The 13,816-nt window shown below is 36.6% G+C and overlaps 2 protein-coding genes across 2 annotated transcripts in view; one reads left to right on the top strand and one right to left on the bottom strand.

Moving 5' to 3' along the window:
* Positions 1–576: 576 nt before the first annotated feature.
* On the bottom strand, positions 577–8,010 carry pigw (phosphatidylinositol glycan anchor biosynthesis, class W). The gene is made up of 2 exons (XM_056457243.1): positions 7,746–8,010; positions 577–2,068 (listed from the first exon to the last, which is right to left on the bottom strand). Exon 2 carries the CDS (start codon positions 2,063–2,065, stop codon positions 593–595), a length of 1,473 nt encoding a protein of 490 aa, XP_056313218.1. The 5' UTR covers positions 2,066–2,068; positions 7,746–8,010; the 3' UTR covers positions 577–592.
* A 77-nt stretch (positions 8,011–8,087) lies between these two features.
* LOC130228797 (unconventional myosin-XIX) overlaps positions 8,088–13,816 on the top strand; it is a 56,168-nt gene continuing 50,439 nt past the window's right edge. Inside the window, exon 1 of the mRNA XM_056457241.1 lies at positions 8,088–8,358. Coding sequence (XP_056313216.1) covers positions 8,242–8,358 — 117 coding nt within the window. The 5' untranslated portion in view covers positions 8,088–8,241. The remainder of the gene's footprint in view (positions 8,359–13,816) is intronic.

The raw sequence follows: 13,816 nt of genomic DNA, 5'->3' as shown, positions 1-13,816 counted from the left end.
AATGTAAATTGATTGTTATTTCAGTCTCTGTAATTTAATTAATTAATTCATTCATTTTCTATTCGGCTTAGTCCCTTTATTAATCAGGGGTCGCCACAGTGGAATGAACCGCCAACTTATCCAGCACATGTTTTACGCAGCGGATGCCGTTCCAGCTGCAACCCATCACTGGGAAACATCCACACACACTCATTCACACACTCACTCACTATGGACAATTTAGCTAATTCAATTCACCTGTACCACATGCCCCAGAGGAAACCCGCGCGAACACGGGGAGAACATGCAAACTCCACACAGAAATGCCAACTGACCCAGCCGAAGCTCAAACCAGCGACCTTCTTGCTGTGAGGCGATTATGCTACCCACTGTGCCACCTCATAGCTTTCATAATCCACTAATTCTTAATTATTCACCACTACTCAAGTAAACATCACATAGTATAAATGATACAAATAGCACAGTATACTTACAAATAACACAGTACATTTTATTTACGCTTTGCACAGAATTTACACACAGCAAGTATAATGCAACCATCATTAGTCATTCAGAAAAATATAATCAAGCCATACATTTAAATGAAAAGGTGTTACCAGAACTTGATGGTTATTTTATTAACATGCAAAACGAATATGACCAAGCTGTTCATGAACATATACCCGAGCAAAACGCTCACGGCTAAAACATCACTGCTGTTCATAGTGTCCACAAGCACATTGGTCAAACCCGTCAAGATGTTTGCGAGGAGAAAATACAACAACTGATTCCTATTAACAGCCTGTATGAGGCATAACCCATCCATATCTCGTCTCGTTTTCTCATCGGACTTTTTATTCTGATTCGGACACCAGGACGTAGGCACAAGTGAAAAATTAGACACGACTTTAGCGAACAGCAGCACTAAATCAGCAATGCTAATGCAAGATAGAAAGAACAGAGCCTGTGCTACGGTCCAGATACAGAAAGGAAGGTTGGCCATTCTGCGAGACACTGGCTCGATGTTTCTCTGACACACATATAGAACCAAAAACAACCCAAAGCTGGTTAACAAAAGGTTACGGATCACTCTGATCCAATCTTTAACCAAATTTCTGCTCTGCATGAGGTAACATCCAACATGAACGCCAGCCATATAGATAGCTATATAACCTACAACCGAAAATATCCCTTCTCTGTTTGCCAGCACAAATCCTGAGCGTTCAGTATTATGAATGAGAAATGACTTCAGATCCGTCGTCTCCAACATAACTTGATACGTTCCGCAGATGAGAAGAGCAAGAAATCCTGAGCAGCTCACTGGAAATAGAGCCAGAAGTGCAGATGCTACGACTCTGACGATGGCTAAAGTGAAAAAGAAGTTCCAGTGGACCCCATATTCTGTAACATGTTCATGATATCCAGAAGATTTGACGCTCGCTAGTCTCACAAACCCTAACAAAACCAAAGGCCACACAGAAATGGCTTGTTTCAACACATGGCTGAGCTTCGATCCTTGAATGTTCTTTCCTCTTGCTTCAGGACACACTAATGCATTGGCCATTACATACGCTCCCACACCGAAATCCATCACGCCGGTTCCATACGTCTCCGTTTTCGCATAACGTCTTGGAAAGACGCTGAAATCAACAGCTAAGATGCTTATTGCGGTTTTCACATTGACCAGAACTCGAAATATGGTCACAAATGGGACCATGTTGGATTCTGCTCCGCTCTGGACGAACTTCTCAATCGTGTTTTTGAGGGAACTTGGGTTCTTTTTGTTCTTGTATACAAGATATAAGACTGTGAAATCGACTATGGCTATGCCCATGATGATGAAATGAAGGATGTCGCTTAGTGCGGTACATGACAGGACCATGGGCATTATTATTGTAGTGAAGTCCAACGTTAGATGGGCTCCCCAGGAGAAAGGTAGGACCCCTTTTCCCAGGTGAAAGACTATGAGGAAGAGTCCACGGCTGAGAAAACACACCGGAGCTAGGAAGGATCCGAGAGAAACCTCCGTCAGAGTCGTTCCATTGAGATTGCTGACAAATGCAATCTTTCCTTCGGGCGATGCCATTATCTGCAAATAGAAACAAACTGAAAATCAATACAATTTTAATAGTGGTTGTACAGTTGAAGTCAGAATTATTAGCTCTCCTGTGAATTTTTCTTTTTTAAATATTTCCCAAATGATGTTTAGCAGAGCAAGGAATTTTTCACAGTATTTCCTATAATATTTTTTCTTCTGGAGAAAGTCTTATTTGTTTTTACTTCAGCTAGAATAAAAGCTTTTTTAAAAAAATCCATTTTAAGGTCAATATTATTAGCCCCTTTAAGGATATTTTTTCCAATTGTCCACAGAAAAGGCAACGCAGTGGCGCAGTAGGTAGTGCTGTTGCCTCACAGCAAGAAGGTCCCTGGTTCGAGCCTCAGCTGGGTCAGTTGGTGTTTCTGTGTGGAGTTTGCATGTTCTCCCTGTTTCCTCCGGGTGCTCCGGTTTCCCCCATAGTCCAAAGACATGCGGTACAGGTGAATTGGGTAATCTAAATTGTCTGTAGTGTATGGATGTGTGCGAATAAGTGTGTATGGGTTTCCCAGTGATGGGTTGTGGCTAGAAGGGCATCCACTGCGTAAAACATATGCTGGATAAGTTGGCGGTTCATTCTGCTGTGGCGACCCCAGATTAATGAAGGGACTAAGCCGAAAAGATAATAAATGTCCACAGAACAAACCACAGTTATACAATGACTTGCCTAATTACCATAACTTTAACCTAATTACCCTAGTTAAGCCTTTAAATGTCACTTTAAGATGAATACTAGTGTCTTGAAAAACATCTAGTAAACTATTATTTACTGTCATTATGGCAAAGATAAAAAAACCTTATTTTGATATTAAATTATTACTTTAAAACTTATTTATTAAAACTATTATGTTTAGAAATGCGTTGAAAAAATCTTCTTTCCATTAAACAGAAATTGGTGAAAAATATACCGGAAAGCTAATAATTCTGACTTCAGCTGTATACACACACACAAATAATAGTATACAGTATTATTCAGGGTTCATAAACATTTTTACTACTAAATTCCATGACTTTTCCAAGACTTTTCAAGTAAATTTTCATGACCTATTAATAATCTAATGTCTATGTATACATGGTAAATAAGAAAAACAATCCACATTCGGGTTTATCACAGCATATCATAAAACACGCAACAATCTATTTTGTTTACATTTGTTACATTGTTATATTTATGTAAAATTGATTTTGATTATGGGCGACGCATGTTCTCCCTGCGTTCGCGTGGGTTTCCTCCGGGTGCTCCGGTTTCCCCCACAGTCCAAAGACATGCGGTACAGGTGATTTGGGTAGGATAAATTGTCCGTAGTGTATGAGTGTGTGTGAATAAGTGTGTATGTGTTTCCCAGTGATGGGTTGCAGCTGGAAGGGCATCCGCTGTGTAAAACATATGCTGGATAAGTTGGCGGTTCATTCCACTGTGGCGACCCCAGATTAATAAAGGGAATAAGACGAAAAGAAAATGAATGATTTTGATAATGTTTACACAGCACTAGAGCATGTTTTTAGCCAAGGACAGAAAAAGTATAGACAACTACGCTATATTAAAGTTAGGGCTGCACAATATACCGTTTCAGCATCGATACTGCAATGTGTGCACCCGCAATAGTCGCATCGCTGGATAAGCAATGTTAAATTGGGATTATAGTTTAATCACAGAGTAAAAGTTTATCATCTGCATGCATTTCTTAAGAGATCACCCAAAAACTACTTCCCATTTTCATTACACCCTTCACTTGTTTCAAACATTCTGTTTTTAAATTGAACACAAAAGAAGATCATTTAATAACTTTTATACTACTGAAACAAGTGAAGCGTGAGTAAATAGTGAGCACATTTTAATCTGAGTGACCTGTCCCTTTAAGGCCTGTGACAGTGTGAACATTTCAATATTTCAGAGTGTAAAACATCCAGCCACAAGTCATTTTTTAATAATGAAGTTTTATTTAAAAAGCTAACTTTATTAATAAAAACTTTAATAAAGATTTATTAATATACAATGAAGACTATGCAGCGTTGATTATTCAATATCTGTACCAGAATAGTGAATACCTGAACACTATCATTCACTTTTGTCTTTGCTATATTTTATTTATCTATGCTTGTCATTTATTTGTTATATATTATTCGAGATTCACTCCCTTACAAAATCCCCCCGATCAATCCAAATAAACCTGTTAAATCATCTGGTGAAATTGTATTCACATGGCAATATACATCACAGAAATACTAAATATGGTAATGTCAGATTTTTACAATATCGTGCAGCTATAATTCAAGTAAACATATTTATTAAACTAGTTTCCATGACTTATACAAAACTTTTTCAGGCCTGGAAAATGGCATGTCGAAATTACATGACTTTTCCAGATTTTCCATGTTCGTATGAACCCTGATTATTTTATTAAATAATAATAAAGTATTATTTAGTTCCCATTCGTTATTTTACTATATTTCAGGACTGAATAGTATATTTATAGTATAGACGATATTTCTATATCATTACTTGCAAAATGAAATGTGTGTCGTAACATATTTGTTTATTTCGTGTATACAGCGAATTGTAAATAAGTAGGCGTGGCCTGAGCATGATGCTGTGAAAGATGCTCCATTGAAGACTGGCCAATTGCTTTATATTTTTAACTAGAAGGGATCACTTAGTTTCAATATTTATACAAGATTTGTAATTGTTTATATTTCTGAAGGATAAAAACTGTTTGATATTTTCTTAAAGTGTTTACATATTTATATTTTTTTATATTTAAGTTTTATTTTCCTGCCACTTGACAGGAAGATGCTCCTTGAGAAATGTTTATAATAATAATAATAATAATGTCTGTCCACATAAAACAGTGGAATCTGTTGTTCATCTAGAGCAGGGGTGTCCAAACTCAGTCCTGGAGGGCCGGTGTCCTGCAGATTTTAGCTCCAACTTGCCTCAACACACCTGCAAGGATGTTTCTAGACAGCCTTGTGAAGCTGCGGTCACACTGGACTTTTCTCCCCATAGACTTCCATTTATATGCACAAGAATGCGTCAGACCGGAAACGCAAGCTAGTGCGACAAGTTTCACTGTTAGCTGTGGAGCAAAGTTTAAGCTTGGTGAACTTTGACCTGCGAAATTGCATCAAATGATTGCGTGAGAGCAATCAAAGATAAAAACATGACCTCTCTGTACAGAAATTTAAAACATGGAGCAATCGCTCACTTTTTTTAAAAATGTCTAATCATCTTGTTTAATCCCGCCCCTTTTCGCAGTGCCGTACGACAGAATTTCACACGCACAAACTCTAGTGTGACCTCAGCATAGGAGCTTGATTAGCTAGCCCAGGTGTGTCTGATTAGAGTTGAAACTAAACTTTGCAGGACACCAGCTCTCCAGGACCGAGTTTGGACACCCCTGATCTAAAGCATAAAGCTACAGTCACACTGGGCTTTGTGTGTGCGAAATTCTGTCGTGCGGCGCTGCGAAAAGGGGCGGGATTAAACAAGATGGTTAGACATTAAAAAAAGCGAGCGATTGCTCCATGTTTTAAATTTCTGTCCAGAGAGGTCGTGTTTTGATCCTCGATTGGTCTCACGCAGTCAAGTGATGCGATTTCGCAGGTCAGAGTTCACCAAGCTTGAACTTTGCATCGCAGCAACATGCGAAACTTGACGCATGACCCTGCGTTTCCGGTCTGAAGCATTCGTGTGCGTATGAATGGAAGTCTATGGGAAGAAAAGTCAAGTGTGACCGCAGCTTTAGTCTCAAACTCAATTTCTGAAGGGCCACAGCTCTGCACAATTTTGCTCCAACCCTAATCAAACACGGCTGATCTAGTAGTCTTGAACACCTTGATTAAGCTGCGACACACTGGGCTTTTCCTCCCATAGACTTCCATTCATACGCACACGAATGCGTCAGTCCGGAAACGCAAGGTCATGCGTCAAGTTTCGCATGTCACTGCAGTGCAAAGTTCAAGCTTGGTGAACCCTGACCTGCAAAATCGCACGACAGAATTTCGCACACACAAAGCCCAGTGTGACCGTAGCTTGACCGTGGCTTCAGTTGGATCAGCTGTGTTTAATTAGGGTTGGAGTAAAACTGCAGAGCTGCTGCTCTCCAGGAATTGAGTTTAGACCTATGATCTAAAGTCATATTTCATTTACTGTATATTTATAAGGTTAAAAATAAAACACAAAATATTAAAGTTATTTACTTTTTTTGAAATATTCAAGCTTATTTATCATATAAAGCCCTTTTTTACATTTTCTGTAATAAGTTTCATAATAAAAACTATCATGAAAGACCGTGAAATAAACTCTCTCATCCTGTGAGATGTAATTTTGGTCATACCACACATGCAGCTTTACCATATTTATTCATCTACTTAATAAAACTCAACTCAAATGTGTTTTTTTCATCTCAATCTAATTTGTATTTATTTTTTTTTCAGTGTAATCTTATGCATTTACACCATTAAAAACCCCTGCACCATTACACTTGCATTCATTTTTTAAAGTTATTCTTCTCATAGTCATATGTAGCTATTGGCTGATAATGTCAGAACGATTAGTCTCAAACTCAATTCCTGAAGGGCTACAGCTCTGCACAATTTTGCTCCAACCCTAATCAAACACGGCTGATCTCGTAGTCTTGAACACCTTGATTAAGCTGCGACACACTGGGCTTTTCCTCCCATAGACTTCCATTCATACGCACACGAATGCGTCAGTCCGGAAACGCAAGGTCATGCGTCAAGTTTCGCATGTTGCTGCAGTGCAAAGTTCAAGCTTGGTGAACTCTGACCTGCGAAATCGCATCACTTGACTGCGTGAGACCAATCGAGGATCAAAACACGACCTCTCTGGACAGAAATGTAAAACATGGAGCGATCGCTCGCTTTTTTAAATGTCTAATCTTCTTGTCTAATCCCGCCCCTTTTCGCAGCGCCGTACGACAGAATTTCGCACACACAAAGCCCAGTGTGACCGTAGCTTCAGTTGGATCAGCTGTGTTTAATTAGGGTTGGAGTAAAACTGCAGAGCTGCTGCTCTCCAGGAATTGAGTTTAGACCTATGATCTAAAGTCATATTTAATTTACTGTATATTTATAAGGTTAAAAATAAAACACAAAATATTAAAGTTATTTTTTTTTTTTTAAATATTCAAGCTTATTTATTATATAAAGCCCTTTTTTACATTTTCTGTAATAAGTTTATTTATAAAAACTATCATGAAAGACCATGAAATAAACTCTCTCATCCTGTGAGATGTAATTTTGGTCATACCACACATGCAGCTTTACCATATTTATTCATCTACTTAATAAAACTCAACTCAAATGTGTTTTTTTCATCTCAATCTAATTTGTATTTATTTTTGTTTCAGTGTAATTTTATGTATTTACACCATTGAAAACCCCTGCACCATTACACTTGCATTTATTTTTTAAAGTTATTCTTCTCATAGTCATATGTAGCTATTGGCTGATAATGTCAAAACGATTAGTCGACACTATTGGTAATAAAATTTAGTAGCAAATCTTGTAATTATGCCACCTCATGGTTTTAATCATCCATTTTAAACTATTCAAAATTATGTCATCAGACTGCAGTAGTAGTTGTAATAAAAATAAACATAAAAACACAGAGACAGCAGTAAAATTGATATTAGGAGATGCGACCTACCTCAAAAAAGTAAGGTGATAAACTAGATCAATCAGGTTTAGTTAGGCTACACTACAGAGACCAACATTGCAGCAGTGGCCTGTCTAGATAAACCGGTTTAGCGTTGGCTTATTAATCACGGAAATATATCCCACATATCATTACTGTTTACGTGTTTAAATATTACATTTTAAAATAAACAGCTCATTCATTAGATCCTGGTAATTCTTGATTTATGGAAAAATTTCGTCGCACGTTGAGAGGATTGTGATGTTGCTTTTCCGTATTAGGCGTGGCTTTAATGCGTACGTCATTGCGTCTAAAATACGTGACGCTACTGCGCGTGTCAGTGCCCGCCGGTGTGAGTGTGGCGCGGGCTCGCGCGCGGTTGAGAGTTTTGTCCTTCACTCAGGAATTTTTCATGGCTGAAAGAAACAAAAAATAACTCATAAATTATCAATGGCAGAGTCATAACACGGTAAACACCGCGAAACGCGCTTTCTTTAAGCTCACAGTCATGGCGAATGTCAAACAGAAGCTTTTATTCAGGAATAAAGAAGTTTCCACCGTTAGCAGCTCTGACGGGACGCTCAGTTTGGAGAAATCTGGAAAACCAAACCGACCGCAGGAAAAGGTACAGCTTTCTTAATCACTGCTCATCTAATACGTTTTACACCATCGACGTTTTATTAACCACTTAATTTGTAAAGGTACAAACTAAACATTAATAATGTTTATCTGAAAGCAAACCGCTACAAACATAGATTGTAAAAATACAGTGGAATTGAATTGTTTACATGTTTACGTATCATAATATTTGTATATTTGTACATCTCTTCATGGAAACTCTCAGTATTTACACTGTACGTGGTCAAAAACGTGGTCAAAAACGTTATTATTCATTTTTTATTTGTGCCTTTATGATAAGAAATACTCAATTTAAGGAGGAAACCCAGAATTATAATTAGAAATGTTTTAACAACTATTTAAATAATAAACATTTAATTTTTAAAAGAAGCTTGATTAATGTCACGTTAAGCAGATATATGTGACTAATTTTCTGCTGAGCTAAAACAAATAACTAATAATAATGTTATACTGTTATTACTATTATAATAGTATAACTATTTAATAATATATACTATTATAATAGTAATAACAGTATAACATTTTTATAGTAATAACTATTTAATAATATATACTATTATAATAGTAATAACAGTATAACATTTTTATAGTAATAACTATTTAATAATATATACTATTATAATAGTAATAACAGTATAACATTTTTATAGTAATAACTATTTGATAATATATACTATTATAATAGTAATAACAGTATAACATTTTTATAGTAATAACTATTTGATAATATATACTATTATAATAGTAATAACAGTATAACATTATTATAGTAATAACTATTTGATAATATATACTATTATAATAGTAATAACAGTATAACATTATTATAGTAATAACTATTTAATAATATATACTATTATAATAGTAATAACAGTATAACATTATTATAGTAATAACTATTTGATAATATATACTATTATAATAGTAATAACAGTATAAAAATGTTATACTGTTATTACTATTATAATAGTATATATTATTAAATAGTTATTACTATAATAATGTTATACTGTTATTACTATTATAATAGTATATATTATTAAATAGTTATTACTATTATAATGTTATACTGTCGACTATTATACTAATATACATCAATTTTAATAACAAACGTTTAGTTTTTGAAGAAAGCAACGTGCTTGAATAATGTCATGTTAAACAGTTTTTTCATGTTGACTAATTTTCTACTGAGCTGAAACAAATTACCATAATGTTATTAATTATGATTATACTGGCTTGTTTTTCCGGTGTTGCCTCATTTACATGTTCATTGACGTGGCTCGTGTTGTCATTGGCGGATTAAGCAGCGGTGCAGTTAATCTGAACATACTCGGATTATTATGCAGGTCAACCTAATCTGAGCATGTGCAAAACAGCCACTTGAAGACACATGCCAGGCGCACCTTCTTGGCATGGCAAAGTTGTATGGCGTCATTCCAAAATGAAGCTGCAGCCTGTCCTGAAGTAAAAAAAAAAGGTTACAACACTTTGTTTCTTGGTATATTAGTTTTTTTTGTTTAATAAATCAAGTGATATCCACCCTCAGGTATTTGGTTAGGTGTGCAATGCAGTGTTACACATGCCTGGAGCCCTTGGCCCAGATACATTTTTCATCTATTTTTTTTTTTTTGGAGTTGTTATGATTTATGCCTTGATTGCAGTGTTTTTGCAACATGAAAAGTTCCTGGCAATTAAAATGGTATCATGTTAAGTTATATGGGAATAGGTTATTGACTTGCTGTAGGTGTTTCTGCCATCGAACCTGTCATCCATGTGCACTAACCAAAGTGTGTCTTACCATTTTTTGTTTTTAAGATGTTTAAAAAATAAGATTATTAATATTTATTGGTTCAAAATCTGATTAGTTTTACAGAAAATGCTTGTTTCTGTGTGTTTTTTATATTTAATTGTCATTAATTTGTCAGAAAACATGAAAATATTAAAAATTTTATGTCACATTCACAATAATACACAGTACGATATGCAGTAACATGCTTATACACGCTTAAAAAACAATTATTATCGATACCAATCAAATTATTGAGTATAATAAGAAGTAAAAACACTTTTAGACAATTTTAGATCTAGAAATTTAGTTATCTAAATATTCTGTCATCAACTATAAATGAGTGCATCAAGGTAGTATTCATAGTGTACAGCTATAAGACATTGCATGTTTGTTATTGTTATAATATTATGTATTCAATTCAATTCAGCTTTATTTGTATAGCGCTTATACAATGTAGATTGTGTCAAAGCAGCTTCACATAGAAGATCATAGTAAATAGGAACAGTGTAGTTCAGTTTGTAGTGTTTAAGTTCAGTTCAGTTTAGCTCAGTTCAGTGTGGTTTAATAATCACTACTGAGAGTCCAAACACTGAAGAGCAAATCCAACGATGCGCAGCTCTACAGATCCTGAACCATGCAAGCCAGTGGCGACAGCGGAGAGTGAAAAAAACTCACTAATGGCGGAAGTGAAGAAAAAAAAACCTTGAGAGAAACCAGGCTCAGTTGGGCACGGCCATTTTAATTTCTCCGCTGGCCAAACGTCTTGTGCAGAGCTGCAGTCTCAGTGGCGGATGCTGGAAGCTGGCCTCAGCGAAGACTCGTATTCAAGCAGACAGAAAGAATATGTTATGTAGCAGTTACAATTTATAATAGAAGGACAATTTAACAATATTAAGATAATATTTCAGTCCTAAGATGTCATCATTTGAGTCCTTCACAATTGTCAGTGTCACTAGAAATCATCACAGACTAATCCCTCCTGCGGTCAGTTTGAACAGAAGAAGATTTGACAGATCCTGGATCTGTTAATCGTGATAACTGATCTCTGGCTAATTTGGTTCTTCAAACAAGTTTGTGAATCAGATTAAAATGTTTGGATGAACTCATTTGAGATCGCTGTGTGTGTTGTGAAACACAGATCTATCGATCCTCGATATCATGATCAGCAATGCAACGATTGGCTGACTGCACAGCAACATAATGACATCATCTGATTAATATTCAATGATCCATGTGAGCTAAATTATATAAAATTAGTAGTAAACGGTTTGTTAAATATGATATGCAATAACTTTTCACATTTGTTGTGGGCTGCAGGCTTTATACTTCCACGTGTCAACAGTATTTAGCAATTTATTTAGTTTTACACTTTAGATTTTCTTTACTATAGCCTAGACCTATTTTAGTTTCTTAATCGGCGTAAGGAATTTAAATTAATTTTGCATCAAAAAAGCATTTTGATATTGGTAAAGGCGTCTGCAACTTTTGTAAAGCATCAAATCACCGACATATTAGCTGTCACAACATGTGCATGACTGCATAAATTATTATTCCTTTAAAACAAACAAACAAAAAACAGTCGAATATTGCGCATGTTGTCTATTATCTTACAGAAACTGTACTAAAGCTGGAACCTTTAAATAGTGCGGATTTGTATCTAAAAGAATCCATATTAATAAATGTTCTCTTTGATTCCCTTGGGGAGAACCACCCCGTTTTTGTACTTTTATTTACTAAGTTTTATTTATATACATTTTTAAACTTAAATGTATTGATTCATTCATTTTCTTGTCGGTTTAGTCCCTTTATTAATCTGGGGTCGCCACAGTGGAATGAACCGCCAGCTTATCCAGCATTTGTTTTACGCAACGGATGCCCTTCCAGCCGCAACGCATCTCTGGGAAACATCCACACACACTCAATCACACTCATACACTACGGACAATTTAGCCTACCCAATTCACCTGTACCACATGTCTTTGGACTGTGGGGGAAACCAGAGCACCCGGAGGAAACCCACGCAAACGCAGGGAGAACATGCAAACTCCACACAGAAACACCAACTGACCCAGCCGAGGCTCGAACCAGCAACCTTCTTACTGTGAGGCGACAGTGCTACCTACTGCGCCACTGCGTCGCCACTTATATGTATATATGTAATAGTAAATATTATTAATTTTTATGAATTATAAATGTGTATATATATATAAACTCAAAAAAAAAAAAACTATTTTACTATTTTCCCAAGTGTATATAATCTATAGATCACTACTGAAAGGAAATATCAGCCTTTGGTACACACTTTCAGTATTACCTTTGCTTGAACTGACCCGATCTAATCCTGTTTACATGAAATAAACCTGCTCCCTAGCAGGTTTGAGCTACCAGAACTGTTGCTATGACAACAACTCTCGCATGAGTTTTAAAGAACGAAATGATCCGTTTCAAATCATCAATAACCAAATCCAGCTAATTGGGTTATCCACGTACGAAGAACGGACCCCAGGTCGTACATGTTGAAGTTTACCTGTGTATGTTATTGGATTAGGATCCAGCAGACAGTGTTTATTATTAGCTTGTGTTCAGCATGTACTGACCCATCTCAACATGCTCTGTCTGTCATCACAACATATGGCTTCACCATTCGCAACCTTGAGCAGACGGCAGTGCAATTACACAGTTCAGTTTATATTTGTTATTCATAAAGTTTTCATGAATTTCAGGTAGGGTGTTCTGTCGATTTTTCCTACCTTGTCAGATTGTCCTACCTCCCATTCAAAAAGTGAATATGCTAGCCATTGGATTATGCTACCAGTGTAAATTTTAATGTTGAGTAGTGTGATATGAAGCTGTAATATCGCCCTAATCCCTAACCCCAACCTCAGAACCATTCAAATATAGTGTTGGTGACATAATCTGATGGGTAGGATAAAATGTCAGGACAAGGGCTGCACAGTATATTGTTTCAGCATCGATATCGCAATGTGCGAAGTCACATCGCAATGATCTGCAATGTCGAGTTAGGATTATAATAACCAGGAATCACTGTTCAGGAAGTGGTTTGTGGAGTCATCGCAAAGTTTAACCTTAAAGAGCCCATATTATGGCTTTTTGAAAATGCCCTTCCATATAGTGTGTAACACAGCTCTATGTGAAGTGAAATGTCCAGCTAAGGCTTAAATCTGTAAGTGTACAGTGTTTAAAACTATTGATTCATCTATAAAAGAGTCGACTCATAGTGCTTCAAACGAGTCGTCTTGATAACGAGTCATTAGGTGTTTCGTGATGACGCGGCTACGAAACACAAGTAGTTAGGCGCGCAAACCCGGTAGATTTGAAACCTGCGGCCCCACCCACTAACAGAAAAAAAAGTCACACACAAACACACACACACACACACACACACACAGAGACACACACAGACAGAGGACGCGGGTGGCGAGGGAGGTGTCGCCGACGCCGCTATGGACGCGCCGGCCCTGTGTGTGTGTGTGTGTGAGTGTGTGCGTGTGTGTGTGTGTGAAAAGAGCAGTTAGACTGTGATGGGCTAGGAGATCTCCTCGCCAGTTCTTGGACTTTTTGCTCAATAAAATAGTTAGTCGTCTGCATTTTCTAGTCCATCGTCTGTGTTTACATTCACCCACTGGCAGCCAAA

The sequence above is a fragment of the Danio aesculapii genome, chromosome 5, assembly GCF_903798145.1.
Source record: "Danio aesculapii chromosome 5, fDanAes4.1, whole genome shotgun sequence".
Taxonomy (NCBI): domain Eukaryota; kingdom Metazoa; phylum Chordata; class Actinopteri; order Cypriniformes; family Danionidae; genus Danio; species Danio aesculapii.
This window is presented reverse-complemented; position numbering and strand designations above follow the sequence as displayed.

Excerpts from the sequence above, each read along its gene's own strand:
- pigw (XM_056457243.1), bottom strand. The coding sequence starts at position 2,065 with ATGGCATCGCCCGAAGGAAAGATTGCATTTGTCAGCAATCTCAATGGA.